At 51.0% G+C, this 27,141-nt stretch overlaps 1 protein-coding gene across 4 annotated transcripts in view; it reads right to left on the reverse strand.

Moving 5' to 3' along the window:
- SAMD4A (sterile alpha motif domain containing 4A) overlaps window positions 1-27,141 on the reverse strand; it is a 103,227-nt gene that overhangs the window by 15,835 nt on the left and 60,251 nt on the right. For 2 of the 4 annotated variants that reach the window (XM_052783591.1, XM_052783590.1), the window contains exons 3-4: window positions 23,684-24,202; window positions 4,146-4,409 (exon numbers count right to left, since the gene is read on the reverse strand). In XM_052783591.1, coding sequence (XP_052639551.1) covers window positions 4,146-4,409; window positions 23,684-24,202 — 783 coding nt within the window. The remainder of the gene's footprint in view (window positions 1-4,145; window positions 4,410-23,683; window positions 24,203-27,141) is intronic. The other 2 variants (XM_052783593.1, XM_052783592.1) reach the window with 1 other exon arrangement.

Below are 27,141 nucleotides of genomic sequence, written 5' to 3' on the forward strand. Positions count from 1 at the left end.
TGGAGGCTTGAGAAATGTCTCTTTTGGGGCTAAATACAAATTAACGGCAACACCTCCCCTCTCTGTGATCGTTCCCGAGTCGATGTACGGGGTATGCGGGGAGTGGGTGGTGGACCCCACGTCCCAGAGCAGGCAGGGGCTGACGGTGCAGGAGAGCCCGAGGGGAAGGAGCGATGATGGTTGGCGGTGAGGCTAACACGATGGGGTTCCTCTGCCCAACCTCCCTCCACCGAGGGAGGAGGAGGAATGGGGGCTTGCACCGTTTTTGGGAGGGATTTCTACCCACTGTGGGCTTCTGCTGCAGGGCTGGGGCTGCTGTGGGTGCTGGTGCTCTGCTCACCATCCCCAAGGCCAGCGTGAGGACAACCTCCACGGCCACATCCAATAACCTTCGCTAACGTAGCCAACCTTGAAGGTTTTCTAGGCCGATCCGACTGCAAAGTGTGAGGCCAGACTTGCTTTGGAACGTGATGAGATGATGCGAGGAGGACAGTCCCACTGCTGGGGACATCCCCCGGTGTGTCCAGAAAGCCCCATCTTGCTGGGTGCCAGATGCAAGTCAAGGATCGTCACGGAGCTCTTCCCAAACCAACACCTCGTCGCTGGAGGGGACAGGGCAAGATGGACCTTTGGTTTGGTCCCCTAAGGCAATTCTTACATCTGCCACAAGTCTCCTGCTGCCCACTGCCCGGGCTGACCCCAAACCCCGCTCACATCCAAGCAGAGGATGCAAACGGCCCCAAAATGCCGCGTTTTGCTCACACTCTCCGTCCTCTGACACCCATCAGGATTCGTGTTTCAATGAAATTCCTCAAATGCTGCACAGAAGGAGATCAACCCCACACCAAACATGGGGGCAAAGCAGTTACTGAGCATGGACCAGCTGAACTTTGCCATTTTCCAAAAGTCCCAACATACAACAGTCCTAAAAACTGCTACCAGAGGCCTCTCAAACCGATCTTCTATTTAAAAAAATTAAAAGCTGTTAGCAGAAAGCCCTCTGTTTCCAGCACGGGACTGGCAGGCTCAAATCTCAACTTCATTTTAACACACCACCATGCCATTTTAGTGACGACACAATAAAAGTCTACCTGATCCCGCGTCCCTTGGGGACACGTCTTTGGCACACGTCTGTGCCGATGGCAAAGCCCATGGAGATATTTTCAGAAGAGAGCTGCAACTTCATTAGACATTAAACCCTGCAGAAAACCCATCTCCAACCTTTGCAGAGGGTCAGAGTGCAGCAGCAGCTCTTCCTTCCCTTTGCATCAAGCCTCCCTGGACCACCTCCTAATTTTGGGGAGCTACGATGGTCCCAGAGCCCCTTTGCCAGCGGGGATGGCAATCCTGGGAGTGGGCTGGGGAGAAGGAACCACCCCAGCACACAGAGGAACGGTGGGGGGGCTTTCCCCCTTCCCTCGGGGAAGAGGCAACCGGGAGGTGCAAGGTCATCTAAGGCGATTTCGTAGTCCTTGGAAAGTCAAATTTCCTAATGCTCCCCACGGAGCAGTGAGCTGCCTGCCCGCGGAGGTACGCTTTAATCACCGATTACTGGGAGCTAATTGCGAAGTCATGGCACGGCTGTCAGAAACGCCGTGCCTGACGTGAGCAGCAAAGCGAGGACTTCCACGCTGCTCACTGACATTGTCACCTACAGGCATTAAACGCCGGAGTTGGGCTGGCACGTGTATATCTGGGTACCGGCATGGAAATTTAGAAGGAAAACAATTCACTCTGCCATATATATACAAAGGCCAATATATACACGGGACATCTTCAGAAGTGCCCTTATGGCACACCATGCTAAAGCCATGGACGTACTCGCAGCAGAAACCCTCAGCTCTACCCAAACCCGGTGCACCCCGAGCTGTGCCCCGAGAAGAGATGGACGGACAGATGGACGGGCTCTGCAGGGAACAAAGTGTCCGCGTTTCCCCCTGGAGAAACCAGGGGTCGGGAAAAAGGCAAAGGGCACTTTTCCTTTGGCACAAAGATAGATGGAAAAGAGAGAAATAGGGGACACTGGGGGAGATGAACTGCTAAGCCATGTTGGATAGGGGTCTGTTGTGGTTCTGTTTTCCCCTCCATCCTCCTGGATGCCCTGGAGGGTGTTAAAGAAGGAGCAAGCTGACCAGAGGCACGGGTGACATCAAGCCACAAGAGCCTGCAGGCGCTCGGGGAGACGTGGCTGCAATTCAGAGAAGGGACTTGGCAAACGGAGCAACCGGTCTGGATGAAATAAGATGCAACCCAATAAAAATGCACAAAGTTGTGCGTTTCTGTAGGAACAAGAAACGGCACAAAGCGAGGGCAGGGAACGGGCAGTACATTTTTTTTTGCAGGAAAGCTGTGGGGATACAATGGGTCACACGCAGCCCTCAGCAGTGTGTTATTTGAGGACGATGAGCTATACAGCCACAGGAACGCTGGCTGTACGGCAAGCAAGTCTCTGCGCTGCTCCCAAGTCCAGTTTTGGGCAACACACCTTCAATAAAATACGGACTTTCTGGAAAAAAGCCGGCGGAGAGAAGCGACAACAACCCCAAGTTTAGAAAACACCATCTGGGAAGAAACTGAATTGCTTCAGTCTGAAGAAAATACAGCGGGGGGCGGGGGAAGGACACGACAGTCGTAGACACCAGAGGCTGCAGACATCTGTGTCCGGACAGCGGGACAAAAGCAAACTGGCTGACTCGGCAACGGAGGGAATCAGGTTTAGATGTTTGCAAACCTGCCTCCAGAGAAGGAGGACGCCCGGGAAGGGATGGCCCGAGGAAGGGCAGCCACCTTCCCCCGGGGGGGCTGCATGCAGCTCCAACGGGCTGTCCTAATACGTGGAGTTTATTTAATGGATTATTGCGCGTGGACAGCCTGGGCAATAGCGCCTTTGGGTTTTGCAGATTTGGCCGTACGGATTGATTGCATTGCACGGGGAAGTTTCTACCCACGCAGGTCCCGGAGCTGCAGCTGTGGATGACGGGGAGCCAAGCTGCCCACAGTCTCCCTGCCAGCTCCACGGCAGAAACCCGGAGAAACATTTAAGTGTTAAACAGACCCCTCTGCACCGCTTGCTCCCAACGAGGGTCTCCCTGGCCTGACAGACTGCAGGATCCGGCCCCAGGCATGGAAAGCCTTGGGGACCCTTCACGCTGATCGCAGCTTAGTCTTCAACACGCTCGTGGTGACCCTTCCGAGCCTGCCTGTCTGCCTGCCCGCCGGTTTGTTTCACGCACATCTAAGTCATACAGTGCCAAGTCAAACGCAGTTCCACATTACAGAGATTTATATGTATCTAGATTTGTCTGTAATTAGAATAAAATCAGACCTTGTGACTATTTAAAAAATACGATTATTCCCTTATTCTGATACATCATTGGTCTTTACCCAGTTCAGTTGCTTTGCATTACTGAGAACTGCAGTTGTTTAAATCAGTCTCTGATAGCTGCGGGTTCATTTTCAGTCATCTTGTCTGTTCACAGGAATATACAGCCTGTGTGTTTGCCCAGTTTTTATCTATTTATTCCGCTACAGCCTGAAGTTTGCGCTCCATCTTTGACTGCAGCAATAGGGTTTCGTTTCTGCCTCGTTTACCAACAGGATCACATACATTTATTGCTTAGAGTCTCTGTGAAATGCAGGCGTAATGGGAAAAACAACCGAAATACACAGGATAAATTCGCTGCAAACAAGTATCCTAAGCCGAAACTTCCCCAAATACTTGGTGGGTACCAAACACCGCAATGGTAAATCACACGTGGCTTGCTAAACTTACGCTAAGCTACTTTTCACTGTAATAAAAAAGAGAGAGAAAAGAGCACAACTCGCAGCCAAAAGCCCCAGGCTATGGAAAAAATCCAGCTTTTTGGAAAGCTGGCAGCTTGCAGGATTTTGGGGCAAAACCAGCCCACCGGCACCCAACTGTAAGACGTCAGATCAGGACCAGCCGCTGCTTCAAAGAAAACCTAACTTATTCCCCTAAACCTAAATTCCTAAGCCGGGAAGAAACGCCGTAAAGCCCCGTTTGGTTACGAGGACTCTCGCCCAAAACCGCCAACCGAGCCCCGCGCTGCCGGGAAAAAGGCTTTTCCCCTCCTGCCTCTGGGTGCTGGGGATGGGGAGGGGGAGGCATCTGGTTTTTCACTCACCTTTCATCCCACTCCCTTCCTCCTGGAATGTGTTACGAGCGGAAGGCTGATCTTCTAAATGTTCACTCCCACCACTTCCCGAAGAGGCTACACTGCTTTGTGGAGACAGGGGGGCATGATCGGAAGGGATGCACTGGGGTCCTCTAGCTCGTAAGTCCTCATGAGACATCCATCCATGTCCTAGAGGTTGGTTTGGCACATTCATGGGTGGGGTAAGGGACACAGAGCGTTTCAAAGGGCTGTGGTGTGTCTGGCCTGAGAGAACTGAAAAAAAAATAAAATCAAAGAGGTTATTCCCCCCTCGCGGCCCGGGATGCAGCAGAGTCCCCCGAAAAAAATTAAATGAAATTATAAAATGCGTGGTGGTTGGCCACGGTGCCTTGCCGATGGCTTTGCAGTGCCCGCGGCTAGCTGGACCCTACCCTGAGCTCTTCGCTTTGCCTCCCGGGAAGCAAAGGGGATGGGAGTACCTGCAAGGAGATGGGGTTACATGAGCTATGTCGGGTTGCTTAAGGAAAGGCGTTGCGTGGATTGCACCTCTAGGAAAAAAAAAATTACAAAAAATCGAGCAGCTCTGGAGGTTTTCCCCGTGCGGAGTCACATACCGACAGCAAACCTGAGCACGGGACCGCGCCGGGTGTTTGGCTGCTGCCTCTCGCCATGAAACTCGCCCCGCTAGAATCATCCGGACCCGTATCTTTCTGGGAAAGGCATAAAAATCCCCAGGATGGGAATGTCCTCACACAGACCCAGGGGCAGCTTCTCTGTCTCTCCCTTTGGGTTAGGACTTGGCTTATGCCCTGAAGCACGAGCATTTACACATCTGCCTAACGTCATCGCGGAGGTACGTGTCGTCCATAGAAATGTCTAAGCCCTGCTGAGTCCTACTAAGATCTTGCATTTAGTTGAGCTATCAACAGCAACAAGAGCATCCCAGCTCAGCTGCCCATCAGGTGCGCTTCCGAGCACGTGCCTTTTAACCCTCCTCAAAAGCAAACACCCAAAGCAACGGTGAAAATACACCCATGACAAAGAGGTGAGGCTGAATCCCCCCCAAAATGATCTTTGGAAAGCTTTGGATTTGTTTTTTCCTTCCCAGTTGTAGATGGGTTTGTATCTCCTGGCTGAAATTTTGATATCACCAAGTTCAATTTGTTTTTAACAAATAACTTTTAACACTGCTAGGAAAAGAGCGATGCACCAACTCCTGTGATTTGGAGTTATTTCTCCAGAAAGGCTTTACAGGGGGTAGGTATTTACTTGCCTTTCAGTCAAGTACAGAAATATGCCTTATGTAGGCTAAAGTATTAAAAAACCCCAAATCATAGATTTTCTGACTCTTTTTGGTAGAAGTGTTGCAACTTGAATAGATTTTTAAATAAAATTTTTACTGAATAGTCTCCATTTTTCACTGCTCTTCTTCCATACCATCTCATTCATTTTTAGTTATCTCCTTAAAGGTTTAGGTATCTTTTTCTCGGGTCTGTTGGTTAGTAGGGGTAATACACGGTATTTAGAGGAAAAGATGGATATGGATGAACTATCTTTGTTTCCTGTAATGAAAAATATATGAAAAGATTGGTCTGTTGGCTTAACAAAATTCAAATTCCATCACTCGCAAAGTCACTAAACTGCTGGTTAAACCACAAATGCAGCTAATGTGTTTTAATGTACGGACTTAAGATGTAAAACACTCGTTTAATGTTTTATTGCAGTTACTCTCAATGAAATTAGTTGAACTTGAAGGGGGCTGTTTCCTGATAACTGAGACCAAAAAAATCTCTGGATTTAGCCGTCGCTCAGCCGAGCAGTGTCTCATCACCTGCTGGGATAACCGGGACAAGTTCTGGATCCAGCGCTACGGGAAGGTCCTTTTTGGTTTGCAGCAAACCCAAGGCAACGCTGCTATTTTCAGTGTGCCCCTGGGTACAGGTGTGGAGTTCACATCGTGACGGCTAACAAAACATCTGCACTGGTCTGTTAACAAAGGATTCATTTCTAGAGACAAGAGCAAATTCCGCAGAAAGACACTAATTTCTCAAAATTAGTGGCTGTAAGCTTCATTGCGGGGTAGATGATATGAAAAGCAGTTTTTCTGCTCCAGGGAAACCTGTGGGCAGAGGGGTTAAGATGACCTTTCAGCCCATATGAAACTGAAGCAAAAACTTTTCAATTTTTCTTTCAAAATCAAATTTCTTAACTCTGTACAAAACCCGGGGGAAATTCATCGTTCTCGCTGCTTTTCCTCCTTAAGCACCAAAGCTCCCTAACCCCCTTTTTCCACTGGCAGGAATTCATCAAAACCACTCCTCTGGCTCATCCATTTGTTATTTCCAAATATAAATGAGTCTTGGTGGAAAACCCCCAGCCAGTTGTACTGTGCTGTAAAAGTTTAATTCCCAGCTAAAGCCCGGAGGAAAACCCACCATCAAAGCCATCCCTGCTGACCAGAAGTGGAATGAAAATGAGCAAGTAGTGGGGTTATAAAAGGAGGGGAGAGAAAAACACCAGACCTTGTTTGCTTTTATTAAGCACCTGTAAAAAGCAGCTGGTGCCACACGCAGCTGATGGATGAGGCCAAAAACCTCTGGATTTCTGCAACGTCTAAATTGTTCCCATTTCTGAAAGCATTTTCTTCTACCAGCACATAGTACAAACACCACGCCGCGCAGGGAAGCAAGGGGATGGCTTATGGTGAAGAATTTGTTCCCCTCCCATTAAATAGCTATAGAAACATCCTCAAGAATTCTCCTGCCAGAAAAGGATGTCAATGAGGACCTGGGATTGTTTTCAGAGCAGTCTTGTATTTCCTAAAGTTGTGATGCATCCTGATGGGGAAATAGATGGATTTAAGAAGGTCTTGGCCAAGCTATTCCAGCTCTTGGCTTTGCGATTGCACCCCAAAAGCAGCACCATAAGGGGGCTCTGTAGATGTCATATCACCCTCCCAGGAGAAAAAAAAAAAAATATTTAGCATTAAAAAAAAAAATAATTACAGGGGGAAATATGGGAAAAAACCTGATGAATCCGTTGAAATGCATCACCAGGGCTCAGCATCACAGCGGCACTGCCCAGAGCCCCTTCTGTGCCTGCTGCCCCCAGCCACGGTCGCACGGCCGGGGTGATAGAAGCCACCCCGAATTTGTTGTAGGGAAAACTCTGGTTTAGGAAATATTTGTGCCCCTTGAATGAATGAGAGATGGAGGGGAACAGGCAAGGAAGACGGGAGCTAATTGCCCCTTTTTAGGAGGCGAAGGGCTGCTCTGTTAGTCCTCCCTCTTACAGGGTGTAGGCAGCAGCTGGTACCCTGCAGCGTTTAAGCCATCCTCTCCCCACCAAAATCTTGCAAATGAGAGGCTATTTTTGGCTTAAATCCAGCCCAGCTTCCTTCCTGAGCAGCAATACCCTTGCAAACTGCTGCTCTTCCATCTTAATTTTATGTCCCCTAATTAGAAGCCGGTGTTGGCTGGAGGAGAAATAATGAACTCCACAGGATGGCCAGGAACAATTAGAAATCATCCAGTGCAACGTATAAAAATTAGTTCCACTTCTTTCCCTGACATAACGCAACGCTGGAGTCCAACAGACCACGTTTTACTAAACCCCAAGCATTTTTACTGAACTGTGAGTCAATTCACACAACTTCACAAGATGGGGTAGGGTTAATTCCTCTGCAAAGGATGCTACAAGCAGAAAAACTCACCAGTTCTTTGAAACCACCCCAGCTAATCTTGGTACCAGATAGAGATTATTTAAGAGCTCTTAGCACTTGCCTAGCTAGGCTCTGCTTAAGCCCTGCTGGCTGTAACAGACACCGGTGAGCAACACGGTTTCTTGCAAACCCTCTTACCAGTTTCCATCAGTACTCAGGCTCAAAAATGCTGAGAACTCCGGGATGGCACCTGCCTGGCGTGCACACACCTCTCCCTCTTTTAATTTGTAACCCTCAGAAAGGGGATTAATTAATGTGCATATTTATTAATGCTGCTGCTTGTGTTCTTGCCCTCAGTTTCTTGAAATAGAGGATGTAGCTAATGATTTTCAAAGTGTTGGTTTACTGTAGGTCCTTCCCTGCTTTTGACAATCCTGTGTGCTTTTTGGATGGTCCAAGGTGAACCCAGGGCTGCCGACGGCCGAGCTGGGACAAGCCACTTATTCAGTCTCTTGCTAAAATAAATGGTCCACGCGTGCTTTAACTTCAGCCGAAGAAAACCGAGAGTGAGTTTATAACCTTACACTCAAGCCTCTTTTTTTTTTTTTTTTTTATTACAAAAATATTAAGCTTTAATTTAAAAAGGAAATCTAATATATTCTTCTAGGGTAAGATAAGATTCCAGGAGGTGGCCAGAGGCACGCCTGCCTTTCTGAGTGCCGCGGCGGTGCGAGCCGGACGAACAAAGAGAGGAAACCACCGCTCCGAAATGCAAGCCACGCTGGCACACGGATCCCCTACAACTTGTAAGCGTGACCCACTTCTGGTTTAGAAGTGTTTTCCTGCCAGGCGCAGGCTCTTTTAGGCGATGCAAGAGCCATCGGCTCCCCAGGGACCCACCAGTCACTCTGCAAAGGCACTGCCTGGTCCGGCTCCTTCCACGTGGGTATCCGATGGGATGGGGACCAGAGAAGATGACGGTCTTCCCTGCAATAAGCGGGCTGGAATCGCCGCTTTGCTCTGCCACCACGGCTCTGAACGGCCGTAGGGGTTGTGCTCAGCCCACGCCAGACGTGTTTCCTTGCAAGAAAGCTCCTTGTGGCCTCCACATCGGGGTCAGCTGCAACCCAGCAGATGCTGGTAAATATAAGGCCTTTGAGATGAGCTTGGGATGTTTTGCATCCTAGGGAAAAATGTGATAAATAACCTGGAGCTAATGGTGCTGAGACATATGAAGTGTTGCTGAAGCGCTCTCAGGCTTCAAACCAAGCTCGGCTTAATATTCCCAGGGGAAAAAAAAAAAAAAAAAAAGAGGATGGAGAAGGAGCGATGGTGACGATGCAACCATCCCGGTGTGCTGGGCTCCTCATCGCAGGAGGTGGCTGCAGACCACGCTGCCGCAGGGATGGAGCAGCGAGGAGCATCCCTGCGGGACCACCACCTCCCCGGGCAAAACTGGCTTTACCACGGACCAAACGCTGGCTGGGCTGGCAGGCACGACAACGTGCTTATAGAAACTCTGAGGCTGCAAGTGCTTTCCCTGTGAAGCCCTGGGTTTAGTTTTGGTTTTTTTTTTTCTCTTCCTTTCTGAAGTGGTGTTGCCTATTTTGGTAGGCAAGGGCTAATTTCAAGAGGGTTTTTGTTCGCTGAAGACCATGTGGAACAGCGTCAGACATTTGTGTTGTGGTTTCTCAGGGTTTCGGGCCAATTTTTCAGCCTGAGAAGGGAAAAGCCACCCATTCCTGTAATTAGAGCTGAGGAATTGGGCTCTGCAGGCAGACCTTCCTCCACACGGCGTGCGACGGCTGACGAGGCGCTCGCTCTCCCTCTGCCCCAATGCACCCTTCATTAAATCTGGCTTAAAGCGCTGCAAAAGTCCTTGACGAGACGCACGTGGGGCTGATGTGAGCATTTCCACCGACAGCCAGATCCATTGCTGGGTACAGAGGAGCGTTCCCGGTCCCGGCATGCCCTCCACGCTGCACGCTCCCCGCCGTGTCCCTAACACCCAGAGGACCTTTACAACAACCTCACAACCCCTTATCCCAGCGCACCGTCCACACAGCAGATTACAATTCCGAACAATGTCCTCCCCGCGGCTGGAGAAAGGAAAAAGTGCTGCAAGGTGCATGCTGAACTCTTTGGGAGATGTGGTTTTTTTGTCTTTGGTCTAAAAATGGCACTTCTTGGCTGCAAAGCTGGTTATGGTGCATCCTCAGGCAGTGTCCGATCGTGTACAATTCCTTTTCTGGCCTGTAGGTAGCTGGAGCAGCAGCTTGACCCCAATTTGCTATAGAAAGCGGGGACGTTTTTAATCCACCGAGGCCACACGGTCTCTTGTGCAGCCCGGAGGCACCCCCGCGGAGGGGAAATACCGAGCAGCTCCTGCAATTCCCCTCGCAAAGCAACCGCCAAGTTCAGCTCGGTCCTCTCCTCCGCCTCCCCTTTGCTACCCCGCTCACGAAGCATCGTCCCCTCCAGGAAGGCTCCCCCACGCTGGCAGACCAACGCTCGCGGCTTTTCCAGCGTTTTTGTGCCGAGGACCCTTGGAAACAGCCGCCGGTGGGTCACGCTGCCCGGCTGGCACCCAGCCTCCTTCCTGGGCACCTCATTCACCCGCTCTCCACGCCGCCGCAGGCAGCTCCAGCGTGGCCGAAGCAGAACCTGATGGAACATTTTTCGGCTCAACATCCCCTAACCCTTGGAGTCTTTTCTTTGTGCCTTTATTTATTTATTTATTTATTTTTCCTCCCTGGGTTTTGTGGCTGTGACTTTAACTGTGTTCGTACGGTGCCAGATAAACCATGTCCTTGCTTCTGAATCAGGCGCTGATATAAGCCAAGGGGGGGTGAAACCAAGGGTCCTAAATTCAAGCAGCCACCGGGTAGTTGTGTATGTTAGAAAGAAAAAAAAAAGATACAAGCAGAGTGCTGCCTCAAGCAGAGAAATTAGGAAGAAGCACAGACTGCAGAAAAGCCTCTCAAGCAAACTTTTTTTAAAAAAATGATGTTTTTAAACACAGTTTCCTGTTCAAGAAACTGGACAGAGAAACAATAACCCGTTTGTTGCTGCTCTCTCCGAGCAGCACACGCGAGGCCCCATCCAGGCTCAGCCGGGGAAGGGGACGTCTCTGCTGACCGCAGGGGATTTCATGAGCCCCTGCATGGCACGAGCACACGTGGATCCACTGTTTGGCTCCGGCAGGAATTGCTGTTCTTGTTATTTACTCATTTGTGTGGCAGAAGGAGCGGGGCTGCACCTAAAGACGTGTAAACGCAGCTCTTGGTGGCTTCAGCAATCCGACGGGATGCGTTTCGGGAAGGAAGCCCAGCTCGTCTCACCGAGGAGCAGGAGCTGGGGAGCTGCTTTCGAGGTCCTTGCGTGGGGCTTCCCACCAAAGCATCCAGCAAGGTGGGAGCAAGACAGACCAGGAGTGCATCCCGACCGCGATTTAACTCGCAGACGAAAGGATGCACGAAATGACGGCTGCGGGAGGTGGGAATCGGGGTTGGGGATGGAGGATTAGAGGCACGTTGCAAGAAGGCGCTGCCCTAAACGATGCTGTTTTCTGGGTAAATGAAACACCCTGATCTCCAGGCCAATAAATGTGGTTTCTCTCATACATTTATACACAAACCACAGAAAAACCAGTGTTCGCCCCTGGGGAATCCCAGTCCGTTAAGAACAACGCTGCTGTGCTGAACCGAGCCTCCATAATTATCCCAGAATTCACTGATTTTTTGCTAGGGGCTCCCGGGGGAAATTCCTCCCGTGCTCGTGGATCAAGCCAGATAAACGGCACTGGGATGCAGAGACTCTCCATCCTACGGTCCTTTTCCACCCAGAAGAGATGTCCAAAAGCATCTGCTCGGCTGAAGCAGCAGCCAGCGCTCCCCACTGCCTCCATCAGCTGCTAATAAGATCCCTGGTCTGAGGAGCATCTGCCTGCTGAGACCGCTGACAGCGTCAGCTTCTACCACACGTTCCACTTCAGATGGAGAAACCCCTCTATCAGTTACAGTCATTTCTGGAGGCCAAGCTGGAAGACGTACATCCTTTACATAGCAATATGCAACCTGTGGGAAACCGGGAGTAAGAAAAGGGTCTTAAGCCAGTCGAGTGGAAGGGGTGAATGCGAAACCTCTGGAATTGCCCCATGAGATTGGGATCTAATAATCCCTAAAGAGTCATTAAGAATCTGTGGAGTGAGGGCAGGGAGACAGCGCGCCTTTAGGAGTGACAAAATACAGGAGGACAACGTGCGTCTTACATGATGTACGCCCCGCGGTCATCACCCCACCACCATCGGGGAAGTTTCGCCCAGAAAGAAACAGGACTTTGCTACAGCACTGTAGCCTCTTCTATCCTCACCGACTTATCTGGGATTTTCTCCTCCCTCGTCTCTTTTTACCCACTTTCACTCATTCAAAAAAGCCATTTAGTCCTCCTCTCTCGTAGGCACCATGGCCCAGATTTCGCAAGACAAATTCCTCTGCATTTCAGCCTTACCGGCTTCCTCTGGCCTCCAGCTCTCGGGAACTCACACGCCCCATCCCGAGCACCCTCCGTCTGGGCTGGCCATGTCTTATTCCTTCTCCCCTATCTTTTTCTTCCAAGAGCATAAAATCTTACCCGCTCCAGGAGAGAAGAAAAGCCTGTTGGGTCTCCCAGGCTACCGAGGGGCAAATGCAGTATCCAGTTCCCCACAAGATGCAAAAGGTACTGCTCAGCAGGGACACCTCATGACTCCCCGTATTGCACAAGTACCAAGCTCTGCGATGCTCCCCAAAAGTCCCCAGCAGCAATGGGATAGCCACAGCTGCCATCATAAAACATGTATTAATTCTTTCCCATTATTGCCCCAAATTAACACAGCTCAGCTTTCCACCTCCTCTACATACCGACAGCATATGCATCCTAAAAATCTGCCCTCATCATCCTCTTGATTGCTCAGATGTTGCCTTGCATTTGAGTTATGACACAGATCTCTGCGCCGGCTAACACGAGACTATATTGCTCAGCAAACAGGGGGGGACTATGGTTACAAGAAAACATCGAATGCAGAGCAACCAGCCTTGAATAAAATTGCATAACGAATGGGAACAGCAAACTTGAGGGGAAAATAAAGTGAAAAAAAAAAAATTCAGCTTCAAGGCTGCCAAAACTGAGCCATTGATTACAGCGCATTTGATCCATTTGCATGCAGAGAGCTTTGCTTTGGAGCCGAGATGGAAACAGAGTCTTAATATAGCTGGAGAGAAAATATCCTTCTTGCACTCTCCTAACTGCACTTTGATAGGAAGCAGCCACAGAGCAGATGGTGCCTATATATAATCACCAGACCTATTATCCCAGCCTCTTTTAGTAATTTGAAGGATGTGATAACCACAAGGAGAGCGGCAAATATTCCCCCTCCATCCCTCCCTTCCCCCTGCTAAGTAAAATATCCAAAAAAAAAAAAAAAAAAAAGATGAGGAAGCTATAATTATGGTAACGATTAAAGAATTTCCAAATGAAGTAAATAACTATTTTGTGCACTGCTCCTTTAAACCAGAAGTCAAAAGTTAATTAAATAGCAGCATGTTACTGAGTCAGGAGAACACAGCAAGCCCCCGTGCAGTCGGGAAGGAGACTGGAGTTGCTTCGGATAAATCCAAACCCCAGCACTCCCTTCCCTCCTCAGTGCCCTCCTGCCATTTCTCTGCAGCTGCTGTTTGACGGCCAGGGGAAGGAGAGCTCATCTGTCTCCGTTTCTTTACTTGCCAAAGCCTAGAGTTGCATGGTTTCAAAGGATGAGCGACGGAAAGGCGATCCTTTCCGGGGGTTTCTCGCCCCACGAAGATGCTCAGGAAAACATCACAAATCTGATTTTCATGACGTTGCGAGGGAAGGCTGGGGAAAAGTGGCATCGGGAGGCTGTCGTGGAGGAGCAAAAAGGGTTTTAGGGGGGTATGTGTGCCTCTGCCAGCATGGACCCTTCCTCCCCTTCTGCAGCTGCCTGCTGGGCACCCCAAAAGTGCCTGCTGGCAACTAGGAGCCCAGGGGTGAGTTGGTGAAAGCAATCCCTAGCTGTAGGCAGCTGGAAGCATTACTTATCAGGCGTTTTACAGACATAAGTTAATAGTGGAGGTGCTGAGGAGCATCCCTGGGGACCACCCGGCTCCCAGCCAGAGCCCCCGGCCCCACGCCGATGGTGGCTCCGGCGGTGATGCAAACTGCAGACGGGGACCCACGGGCGCTCACGTGGCGATGGGAAAAGCAAAGCTTCCCTCGGGAGAGCAAGAAGCTCCTATGCAATGAGTAACCACAGCTCACTGTCGTCTGTGCCGGTATCCGACATGCACCAGGGCGGCTGGTAAAATACACTTGGGTCTAGGAGGGTCCATCCATCAACAAAACCTCCCGGTCAACCGACATGGGAGACTGCTGAGGGGTCTGAGAGAATTACTGGGGATGTCTGACTTTGCTCCACAGCCCGGAGAGCATCAATCAGCTGCGCTGGCGGCTTCAGCGGCGCTTCCAGGTCAGAAGCGTGATTCATTGGCGACAGAAATCCCAAGGACCGTAGGATAACGCACAAAACCACTGCTGCTGCGTCTTAATGCCCCTCCCCGAGACACCCAGGCTGCTGTAAGGAAAGCAGAGGCGGCATTGGAGCCGCAAGCTTCAAATTCCCCCCACCCCAACTTGCAGCTCAAGGATGGTGTCCTACCCCCCATTGCCAATGGACAAGCAACGCGCTAACGGCCATGCAAAACCAGGGCACACAGTCCCTGCCCTGAGCGCTTACGGCTGGTGATTGCACCGGGAATTCACAAGCCGACAGGGTGGGAGCGTCCCCGGGTGCTGCTGGAATAGAGGTTCCCAAATTAGGTGGCCTCATTCCAGCCAGGAAGCTGCGGAGCCGTCGCTCTGTGAGTAGGGTACGTGAATTTGGGAGCGGTGCCCTGTAAAGGGGATGCGTGGGTACACGCAAGGATCAAACCCTGCATATACCAGGTTTGGAAGAAGTAACGGTGTGGTCCCAGAGGATGCATGGGTGACATGCCCTCTTCAGGGACAGCCACGTGTCACCCGCTGGCACCCAGCGGTCCCCCTCCTCTTCACTGGCCACGCAGACCAACCACCCCCCCATCGCCGCTTCCCTGCCAACGGGGCTGTTTCCTAGGGCTATGGCAGGCCAGATTACACGGATTATTTAAGTGCCTAGAAGCATCGTTCGGTGTCGCGAGGGCTGGTTTAGGAGCACCCGCGCGGGTCTGTACCGACCAGCAGCCAAAAGCAACCGGTGACATCCACGCATGCTTATGTGCCACCCGCGGTATCCCCCTGGCACAAGTCGCCGCTAAGCCCAGCCTCGAGGTCCCCTCCCCTCTTTCCCTTTGGGACCCCAGTAGAACCCCTCCGCCTTTCGGTGACGTCTCTGGCTCGGAGCATCACGGCTGACGAGGGGCCGAGAGAGGCAGGACCGCAAGACCCAGCCCTCTGCCCATGTGAAAACCCGCTCGCCGCAGCGTGCTCGTGGGAAACGCGTTCCCTTCCCTGCCTCCTCCCTCCGCTTGGCGAGCAGGTATCCATCACTCGCTCGACACCCTGCCTACAGCAGGATGGGCGCACAGCCCACAAGCAAAGCCTGCTGCAAGGCCGCACATATGCCCCCCCGTCGTCACTTGCTCCCACGTGAGAGCAGAGCGGGCACGGCGGGGAGGACCTCATCCCCATCTCTGTGCTCTCTGATGCCTGGGGTAACATCAGCTCTGCTTTGCTAACCTCATCCCCCCAGAGCCATCCACATCCCCCCAAAGCCAACCGCTGCTGGCAAGAAACTTCTTTCTTCCACCCAGAAGGCTGCATGGCTGTGCATCCCCACGAGCGATGCTACCTGTGAAGACCAAGTCCCAGCTGAACGGGAACGGGAGAGGCACCCTCCCAGACATTGGCCTGGGGACAATGTCCAAAGCCAAGTGTTCGGCAAGGGACGATGGGTTGCTCTGTGTCACCTTGTAAATCCCACCCCCCCTTTTTTTCCTTCCAGTGCAGAGCGTGGTCTTTGGGAAGACAACAGGTAGGCTGATGGGCTTCGGTGACAGTCTAAGACCCCCATAGAGATGCATTGCAGGTGGGACCTCAGCATCATGATGCCCTTTGTCGGCCACCCCCCCTTTTGGCCAAAGACACGGAGAGAAGAGAGACCCTCTGGGAGCAAAGAGGTGAAGGGAACGTGGCAAAACAGGCTCAAAGCACGAACAGTAAGCGCTGGGGCGGCTAAACTGTAGTCTCAAGGGTAGAACAGGTTCTGACCATTGCTCACATACAAGAGTCCATCAAGATGCTTTGATACACCGGGTTAGGAAACACTGAACACAGCAACACGGATGCTGAAAGGTGACAGACCAGAAGTTTCCTGCCCAAAATGTCTTCAAGCACCTTCACCTTGAGCCCTTGCGAGCAAGTGCACAGCAGAGATCGCAGAATCATACAGTCATAGAATCATTTAGGTTGGAATCATTGAATTCCTTAAGATCATTGAATCCAACCGTAAACCTAGTACCACCAAGTCCACCACTAAACCATGTCCCTAAGCACCACGTCTATACGTGTTTTAATCCTTCCAGGGATGGTGACTGTCAAGGTTTAACCCCAGCCAGCAACTAAGCCCCACGCAGCTGCTCACTCACCTCCCTCACAGTGGGATGGGGGAGAGAATCGGAAGGGTAAAAGTGAGAAAACTCATGGGTTGAGATAAAGACAGTTTACTAGGTAAAGCAAAAGCCGAGTGCACAAGCAAAGCAAAACAAGGAATTCATTCCCCACTTCCCATGGGCAGGCAGGTGTTCAGCCACCTCCAGGAAAGCAGGGCTCCATCACACCTAACGGTGACCTGGGAAGACAAATGCCGTAACTCCGAACATCCTCCCTTTCCTTCTTCTTCCCCCAGCTTTATGTGCTGAGCATGACGTCCTGTGGTCTGGAATATCCCCTTGGTCAGTTGGGGTCAGCTGTCCCGGCTGTGTCCCCTCCCAAATTCTTGTGCCCCCCCAGCCTACTCATTGGTGGGGTGGTGAGAGAAGCAGAAAAGGCCTTGGCTCTGTGTAAGCACTGCTCAGCAATAACGAAAACATCCCTGTGTTAACACTGTTCCCAGCACAAATCCAAAACATAGCCCCGTACCAGCTACTATGAAGAAAATTAACTCTATCCCAGTCAAAACCAGCACAGTGACTCAACCACTTCCCTGGGCAGCCTGTTCCAGTGCTTGATAACCTTTTTGGTGAAGATATTGTTCCTAATACCCCACCTAAACCTCCCCTGGCACAACCTGAGGCCATTTCCTCTCGTCCTAGCACTTGTTACTCGGACCGTATGATGGGGCTGCCCCGATTTCTTCCATTTAGACAAACCCATTTTTCCAGCCCGTATCTTGCTGCTGCACGCCTGGATCCCAGAGACCCCGTCGGGTGCAGTCTCCCTCCCTGCACCCGACCAGCCAACGACCACCTTGGTGGCCGCAGTGGTCCCAGGGTGGGATGGCTCACCTGGCTGCCCCGCTTGAAGACCAGGTCTGGGCAGCGTGGGAGCTGGGCTGATGGTGAGATGAGCACACGTAGCTGGCCCATCAACTAAAAACATCCTGGCCAGCAGACCAGCTCACGGAGAATGGGCACAGCTTGCTCTGTTTTGATTTTGGACACCTGCCTGCTAACCAGAGGGTGAGGGACACAGCAAATGGAGCGGCCTCAACAGCAGGAAGGGACGTTGGCTATAAAACAGCTCTGCAGTGACCACTCAAGAGCAGTAGCAGGTTTTCCCCAGCATTGCTGACACCCCGAAAAGGCCTTCGCTCTTGTCCTCCACCACCGCTACCATCTCCAATGTTTGATGGCTTCCAGGCTGAGGGCAGGCGACCCTTCATCTCCTTGCTTGCTGAGTGATGGTCTGCAGAGCCTGGTCCATATTACCTGGGTCCTGGGACTGTATCTCCCAGGGACCAAGTGCTTTGAATTTATAGAGGGGCCAGGAAATCTGTATCTGCTGTTCAGAGCTGGAGTAGAAGATTACGGTTGGACTCGATGATCTTAAAGGTCTTTTCCAACCTAAATGATGCTACGATTCTATGCTGTCCTCGCTCTCAGTTCCGTTTGCTGTTGTATTTGTGCATATTCTACACGGACTCGAGAACTTTGCTCACGTTATCTTTTTGTACAACAGCTCTGTTTTTAAGCTACAGAATTAGCAAGACACTGTAGCGATGGGACCCTGGCAAAGCGGGTGACTCCTAGAAATGTTCTCCAACAGTTACGTGCAACACTAGAGGGCATGAGCAAGACAACAAATGCCCCTGTCTACCACCTCCAAAAAGCTCAAGTGTAATAAAGGCCAATGAGCTTTTCTCAGCCCATCAGTAAACAAGACAAAAAGCAAACATTAGAAGTATCCCCACCTGGCAGGATGAGTGCCAGGGTGCCAAGTCTCAGTAGACAGCACGGCCAACCGAGGAACAAGTTTCTGAAGGCAATTCCCAAGTACAAAGCTAACCCCCCCCCAGCAAGAACAGTATATTTGTTTGCTTCACTATTGTAAACTTATTAAGACTTTTGCATTCTTTATTTTTCAGCTAGCAAAATGGCATGTTTTGCTAACTTTGCATGGGAGGAAACGTGTCACCCTGTGTAAATCAAACATAGGCAGAGGACACACAATCCCCTTCAGGTGTCGTTGCAAATCTACACAGAGGAGAGCGCTGTACTTGCAAGCTGCCTATCAACCCAATGCAAATCAGGGTGGTCCTGCGTGTTAAAAACATGCCGTTATTCCGTTATCAAGCTCAGTTTGGATACTGGGTACGATGACAGGGTCACCTCCGGTGGTAGGCAGTGAGCTGTTGCACAACAGTGTAGGGGAGGAAGAGTTAGGAAACCCACACTCCATTCATGACAAGTGCTTTCTTGCTGCCGTTTCTTCCACCTCATCAACTCCCTGATGACCTGGGGAAGAGCTCCACCATCTTGTTCATCTGCTCTCCCACTAGGGACTCCAGAACTGGGGCAAATGTAGGCAAAATCCAGCAAGCCACTTCACACACACACATGCCGACGTACAGTTTAGTAGCTGCAGATCTGCCTGTAGGGCAATAGCTGGGATTGAGTCTCTTCTGAGAAAGAGCAACACGACCGAAAGCCCTCCCAGAATGGCAGGATCTTCATGTAAGAGTCCACGGGACCGTCCTTCCTTCTGCAGGGTGCCCTGCTGCCACCGGTATCTCTACATTTCTTGTGGTACGGGGAGTTTGATCACCAGTACGTCTTGCTGGTGCCACCTGAGCATGACTCTGAAATGTAAGCATTTCTCGAGAGCTGGCAGGTGCAGGGGAGAGAGCCATGAATCCGGACTGGCATGCATGGAAGGAAGTACGCTGATTTATTCCTTCTCTTCAGCTCTACGACAAGATCAGAGATTTTTCTTTTTCAGGACAAGGAGGTTCTACAGGAGAGTATTTCTCTTGCGTTGCCCTGCTCGCTCTCCTTCTCTCTCTTCTCGTAGACAACATCAGTTTTCTGGCAGAGACCCCCATGGGAAGGGTATAGCAGGCGTGAGCACCCAGCATCTTTCCCATTTGTGCAGAAGCGGAAGGGTGGCTGCAGACTGGCAAACAGCTTTGCTGGTCCAAGGACCTCTCTGTTCACTCACAGGGGAATCCAGGCAGCTCAGCGACACCGAAATACCTGGGCAGGTATTGGCATAAGGAGGTCTTCGTTCCTCTGCCAGAAAGAGCCTGCAACATCTGGCTCTTAATTGAACGTTTGGGGCAAGTTACTGTTGCTCCCACAGTAAAACCAAGACCTTCTGCCCCTGTGCAGAGACTTGTCCCTGGGAACCTGCCCTCCACGGGGAGTTTAAGTGCCCTGGCACCACACCAGAGGTGAGAGCACAGGAAAATCTCACCATACATTGATAAAAGAAGTAATACTGTCATCCCCAGGTCATATACTGGCAGCAGAGGACCAAGACACTCATCCAGCAGATGCACGTCACAGCCAGGAACCAAATCCTTACCTCTTTAGCTGTGGTTCAACAGGTTCGCTATTGCCAACTGGAGTTGCTATCGCTCCTGCCGAACCTTGTGCTTTTCTTTCTCTTTTCTCGCTCGCAGACCTTATGGTCCAATTCAGACCGGTGTACCTGCACCCCACCTTCACAGCACTGGACAAGCATATTTAACAGCAGACCCTCCTTCTCCTCTGCACATATTCCCTTCTGAGAGGGTGGAAAACAGGGGGTTAAGCTACACTGTACTTCCATTTGACAACCAAAACCCGGCATGCAGTCAGATCGTACTCAGGTGGAACCAATTACACAGGGGAAAGGAAGGAGCTGGAGCTCTCATGCAAGAAGCTCTTGGTCTGCAGCTTTGAAAGCCAGCTGCTGTTTTCTGTCCTTTCAGAGTTGCCAGGTCCCGTCTCCACTGCAAAGGCGTTGTGCAACCCCAGCATTTTGCAACCGCCACCTGACCCGGCCGCAGAGCTCTGGGCTTCACCCCGTCCCACCGCGCCTGGAGCAGCTCTGGCCTCCTGCCCACCTGCGCTCCCAAGCCCACGCCAAGGCTACCTTTACTCCCGGCACGCTAAAGCTCGGTTTAAAGTTGCAGCTCACGGTCTGCGGGACGGGCTGAGAAAGCAGTTACGGTGATGCAGCAGATGGGAAGGAGCACATGAACTTGCATCGCTTCGGGTGAGTCCGTACCCTCAGATTGCTCCAGACCCAAACCCATCACTTACAACGCTGGTCCCGCTCCTGGATCACCATCACTGGTGTAAATCCAGAGCGACTCCTTCAGAGCTCTCCACACTTGCCCTGCAAAGGCTGGAGGACTCCAGCAACGTCTCCTCAAGCCTTGGCTAACACCAGCCAGCACCGTTAAGAGAGAGCTGGAGATGAACCAAGCCTGAACCAAGTCTCAAAGCCTGGGTCTAGGTCGAGTCAAAGACAAGGACAGCGCAAAGCGAATTGTCACGTGAGCTCCAGCCACCCATATTTAAACCCTATGCCGTAATAGCGTTACACCTAATTATGCCACAATACCAGAAGAAAGTACCTCAGGCAAGATCACCACGTTACTCCTCCGGGAAAGACTTTGCCCCATTTTGGCATGAGGAACAGACTGTGCCTTTGCGGGGACGGGCTGGGGAAGGCTGTGCCCTGCAGGGTTTTGCTGGATTAAGCCCCTGCCCAGATAAACACCTCCAAGTAAGAGGGAGAATTTAAAAATAATAACACTAAAACCTAAGCAAACAGTAACGGTTTGAGGGCTTTGCTTTGGAACAAAAGATTAATAGACATATTGATTGACTCAAGGGGCTGGGACAAAGGCTGACAGCCGTGTTTAATTTTTAGCATCTGTCTGTGGACTTACTGTGCTTGTGTCCGAGCAAATATTGCGTTAAGGAAGCTTATGAACTAACACATGAAGTGTGGTCGGGTCGTCTGCAGCTCAGCGCGCAGGTCGTCTGAACATGCTGCCACCAAAATACGTTAGCAGGAGTTACAACAGCTTAACATTTAGGACCAGACTGGGCTGAAGATGAGTTCAGATGCCTCTGCAAAGCTACTCAGCCTCAGAAATATGTGTTGGCCATGGCGTGATGCTTGGGGAAAAGCTTCCCTGAATATGGACTCTATAAATCTTGCAGCTCAGAGCAAGACGGTGCGAGCGAGCTGCCCCGGTGCCACGAAAAGCAGATACTGCAGGATGCCGCAAAGGACCGGACCGGGCAAGGGCTCCCGCGCTGGGACTTACGGCAGGGGATGCCGTGGCAAAGCGAGTGACAGAGATGGAGGAGGGACGTGGTCTTCCAGCAAAAGACCAGGGTAAAGTACAGGGCTGTACAGCCCCTGCTGACAGACCCACAAATGCTCCTGTTCCAGTGCTATGCACACCTAATTCTGGAGAATTTAGGAAAAACCTCAGCAGTGCGGCAGCTCGGGCACTGCTGAGTAATTCAGCTGTTGCCTGGGTTTTGGCACCTTCTGCTAATACTTGGGGACCCCGCTGGGCAAGAAGTGGGTCGCTACTTCTGCTAAGAGATAAGTCTGAGTGCAAAAAGGCTCAAAGAAACACAAAGGGGTTTTTGAAAAGCGTCCTTCAAGACCTTAACGCATCTTGCGGAGCTCCAGCCACTGTCAATGATTAACGTGCTGCACCCATCAGACCTCCCTGCTTCCAGATCTCGACGTGAGGAACCAGATCCCTTCCAAAGTCATCTCTTCCCACTGCCTCCCCGGTGTACAAAGCCTCCAAACCACCTGGCATGCAAAACCCACAAGGAAGAACCCTCCCCCGAACAATCTCTGGAGAGGTTTAACAGACCAATTGCAAATAAATTCACTGTTCTTCTCACCCTGCCTCCTTGTTAAGCCTTTCCCCATGCAGCTTGGTCACCCTGAAACAGCTCTCCTCCGCAGCGCAGGGACCCGGCTCTCGGAGAAGCCGAACATCACACAGTCCCATGGCAGCAGCAGCCGGGGCTTCACAGACAGGGGACAGGACAGGCATGATGTTCGGAGTCGGTGGAGAAGCTGAGACCCTTCTGCTAAATCCCTATGCGGCAGGGCAGGCAGCGCTGCCTGCAAGGATGGACGCCGGAGAGGCAGTGACCAGGGTGCTACAGCAATAAACCCAGAGCTGCGTTTCATATCGTTGTCGATTTGAAACACCACCTAAAAAAAGCACTTAATACAGGAGAGAGAAAAGCCCAGAAGCCTTAAGTGACCATTTTAAAGCTTTCAGCTATTTAATTGTGGCTTTCTGCACGCTGATAAGAGAAGCCAGCGCCCTCGCCGCAAGAAGCCTCTCCTCCCCGCAGCGCTCTCTGCATCCCTTGTATATAGGGAGATGCCAACCATCTCCTGAACACCCCAAAGTGAAGGAGGACGTCCAGCCTTGCAGGTGAGATGGTGGCATTCACCCAAGATGACAGCAAGGCAGGCGCGACAGCCCTCCACAGAGGGAACGGGTGGGCAGAGGAGCTCTTGAATCCCGCTGAGAAGATGCTTTGCTCCTCCTCGCCCAAGGATGGCTCGCAGGCATCAACGGCCGCTTTAAAAGAACAGTTATAGCTGCACTACACCTTCACACAAAACCAGTGATAAATCTCCAGCCACGGTGCTCCGCGGCATCTTGGAGTGTCCAAGCCTTGGGTTGGGCTTTGCATCATCCACCGCTCCCATCAAAGCCCGGCAGGGCCTCCGTGGGGAAGGAGCTACCCAACTCTCCCGGAAAACACTGAGGACTGTGCATCTAAACCCCCCGATCACCATCAGCTCCACACCTCTAAGCACTGCAGATACAAGGGAACGTTTTCAGATACGCACTGAAGACCGTGGATCCCAGCCCTGCTTCCAAAAACGAAGCCTGCGCTTCGGGGCCCCAATTCCATTTCCTCCCAGTAAGTCCCCAGGTCATTTTTGGACTTGCCTCAAGTTCCCCAGCTCACTTTTGGACACGAAGCATCAGCTCCCTGCCTGCTTTAGGAACACTTGAAACATGAACTGCAAATCTACATGGAGCTACATCAAATAAAAAGGGCTCCCTTTGATTGATAACGCACATTTTTTGCTCTTACAGCTTGGCTGTTTTTCCCTCCTCTCCAGCTGCCAGGTCTTTAAAATCCCACAGGACTAGAGAGAAAAAATATAAAAAGGCAGGCAGGAAATAAAAAAGCAGGTAGGGGAAAGAAAAAAAAAAAAAAAAGGAGTTTTCTATGGCCCAGATGAACCTAGCCCCTCTGCTAACCACGGCAAAGCAATATTTTCTAGCAGGATAGGGGGGGACCGTGCTGTGAAGAGCGGCCATGGGTGGCCGTCCCCAGAGCTTCCCGTGGGTACTTACTGGTGCTTGTGCTAGTGCCGATGGTGTTGATGGTTGTGGGGACGGAGGAGGAGGAGTAGAGGGGTAGATGGCCATTCTCGCACGCCAGGTTTTTGTCCTGCCAGCTGGAAGCGCTGACGCTTATGCCCGAGTCTCGAGAGTTTTGCCATCCGTTGAGTTTGTCGTCGGAGTTTTGTCTTTGGTGATAGTAATGCGTCTGCCCGTAGTCCACCGAATCCGACCGACCTCTGTTCTGGCTGCCGAAGCCACCCGACGTGCGGTCCTCCAGGTGGTTGAGCCACATGGCCAGGGCACTCCTGTCCTCTAAGGAGGTGGCGGGGTGTATCAAGGCGTAGGACAGCAGTTGCCTGCTCTCCTCGATGTGTTGGTTGTGTTCGATCGAGTGGGCCAGGATTTTAGGCAAGAGTTTCATGTATTCGACTTTTGCCTCGATGTTTCCGGGCTTCAGTAAAGGCAGGTGGGTTAACAATAGAGAAATCACTTTATCCTTGGATTCCTGTTGCCATTGGTTAATGATTCCTGTTGAAGGAATAGGAAAAAAAAAAAGAAGAGAATTGAGAAATCGGCAAACAGAGCTAATAAAGAAATAAATAGACTCTGGCAAGGTAAATACGACACGCCAAAGGGATGCCTGCTTGAGTGATGCCACTGCGTGAGCATCTCCCAGGCAGGGGGGTCACCGCTCTCTGAAAAGCAAGGTCACGGCAAGGTGTGCCGAACTGGACACGGAGAGTTACCAGATGCTCCTGAAAATCACCAAAAAAGCCAAATTACACCCACCTTTACGGCCACACAGCTCCACTGCTGTTGTCCTAATGTTAATCAAAGTCACGATTTGGCCCAAATTTTCTCTATCGTTGCAGATTACACAAAAGCATGTGGTGGGTAAACCTAACCTTTTAAAAGCCCTGGTTGGAAAATGGAAAAGGTCAAGATTCAAATGAGCTAACACAGGCAAGAGCCACAGAGGGTGAAGGGAAGAAGCGTCCCAGCAGGAGGGCAATAACCAAACCAGGGTGTTGGTCCATCCGCCAGCCTGGTGCGATAAGGTATTGAGAGCCAAAGGTATTGAGGGAAGGGCTCAGCTGAAGCAGTCGCAGAACTACTCATTGTTCCTCTGTTAGCTCAAGGCAGATAGGAGAGGTTTTAGAAGACCAGAAAAAAAGCAAACATAGGTTTTAGCTTTAAAAATATGCAAAAGGAAAAGCCAAAGAATTACAAACTGGTCGCTTAACTCAAACTCCTAGAAAACTGATGGAACAAATAATGAAACAACCTCTTTGTAAGCACTTAGAAGATAAGAAGATGATAAGTGACTGCCGACACCAATTTGTCAAGAATAATTTAATTTCCTTCTGCGACAGAGTAACTGGGCTGTGAATAGCTGGAGAAGCAGTCAGCGCCGTATATCTTGATATTCATTAGGTGCTGCCGCACATGGCTTCCTCAGCAGCATACCACAGAAACACGCTCAGGCGAAACTACTCTAATGTGGGCACACAACTCATCAGAAAACCATATGGAGAGAGATGTTACTGGTGATTCACCGTCAGACTGGGAGGATGTGCTGAGCAAGGAGACTTGTCCCGGCCGTGACACTACCCAGTATGTCATCGGTGATACGGGTGATGTGATAAATGTATTCAATGTGCAGGTATCACGCTAGGAGAAATGAAAACACTCCAGAAAACTGGATTAGAAGTCAAACAATGTTGAGACCTGGAGAAAAGTCAGAAAAAACCCAGCTGCATCAAGTAGGTGCAAACATCTGCATGCAGGTAGGAACAAATCACTGTACAGTACCAGGTGGGGAAGAGCCTGGGTCAGGAAGCATCAGAGGCTGAACATCAGTCAAAATGCCATGCTGCACATAAAAACTGCACCAGCCAGCCTGTCATCTGTCTGAGAGGTGAAGACCGGTGAGGACAAGCTGCTCTCCATGTCTCCTGGGGACTGCAGGTTTGAATTGCAGCAAAGGTGAATGAGGTTGGCTGTGAAGAAACTACCTCCTACAGGTGATGTGCAGGGAGAGATTGCCTACAGATGTTGTGAAATGTCCATCACTGGAAGTTTTTCTGAAGAGCTTATACAAACACCAGCCAAGGATAGCTCAGGACCTACCTAAACCACCCGACTGACGCTTCCCAGCCCCAGGTCAGTCTCTCCTCCAGCATTTACCAAATCCCTCTATGAAGCCTTCAAACTTTCAGTCCCTGTAGCAGGCTGTGCCTAAGGGTGCCACAACTGAACCATCTGGTGAAAAAGGACTTTACACCCGCTGCCCAAAACTTCACCAAATAAGATGCCCTGAGCTCTCATGTTATTAAAAAAAAACCCAAAACTTTACATTCTCCCTCCCTGTCTGCTGTCTCCTGTCCACACTGCAGAGGAAGCTGCTCTAAATCATTGATTATCCCTATACCCTTCATGTGTTTTTGAGCTAGGGTAACCGAACCCACACCAGTGAAATGAAGATCTGGATGTCCACCTGTAGGATCACCCATCACATTTGCTCTTGTGAAGACACACGCAGCTAACCCAACCCTCCCACCACCCAAAAGAGGGCTATTACAGTAGGGCCTTTTCCCAGTTAGGACCAAACCTTGCACATCAGTTCCCCGACACAACTGCGGCAGTGAGCAGCGCTCATCCCTCCGGCTTCGCCTTCCCAGTTTCAAGGCGTCCAACCGTTTTAATAGGAAGCCACTAGATGGCTTGCTGGAAACGCCAACGGCTCTCGCTGGAACTTTCTGCAGCGGTATTTACTTCTCTGCAGACCCACCCCTCCTCCAGAGCCGCTTCCCGACGGCATGCCCGAGCAATCTCGTGCCGCTGTGCCGAGAGGTGCAAGGGACATGGCGTGGCACAGCTTGGGTGGAGAAGGAACCGCTTCGTTTGCAGCAGAAGCGAGTTTTGGTACTGCGGGTGCGCTCCTGTGCCCGCGGAGATGCTGTGAGGTTGTTTTGGTGCTAAAAAATGGGATTTGGAAAAGCAACGCTCAACCTAAGTGAAGCTGTAATAAATACACGAGCGTAGTGGGACTCAAGGTCCACCAGAGCATCTCTGTATTTTCCATATGCAGATGTAACTGCGACAGGCAAAGCTTCCTGTCGTGCTTAATCTGATTTCTTTGTCCCCTCTCTCTCCCCCTCCTCTTGCAGGGGGATGTCATCCATTCCCTTATCACCCCCACATTTTATCATTGCCACTGGGACGATTCGGCAGCGCTTTCAGGCTGGCCCAGCCAAACCCCAGCCCGGCACCACCTGTGGGGAGAGGCTGTGGGATTTTGCAGCAGCCCAGACGATACACTCAGAAAGCAAAAGATCATTAAAAAAAGGCATGCAATGCACTGCTAAAAGAAGTTGGTGCCTCTTGTACATAGGAACTAGGTAGCAAAACACATGCAGAAAAAGCAGAGCCCGGTGCAAACTGGGTGCAGGGGAGGAGGAGGAGGA

This window comes from Harpia harpyja, chromosome 3 (genome assembly GCF_026419915.1).
Source record: "Harpia harpyja isolate bHarHar1 chromosome 3, bHarHar1 primary haplotype, whole genome shotgun sequence".
Lineage (NCBI taxonomy): Eukaryota > Metazoa > Chordata > Aves > Accipitriformes > Accipitridae > Harpia > Harpia harpyja.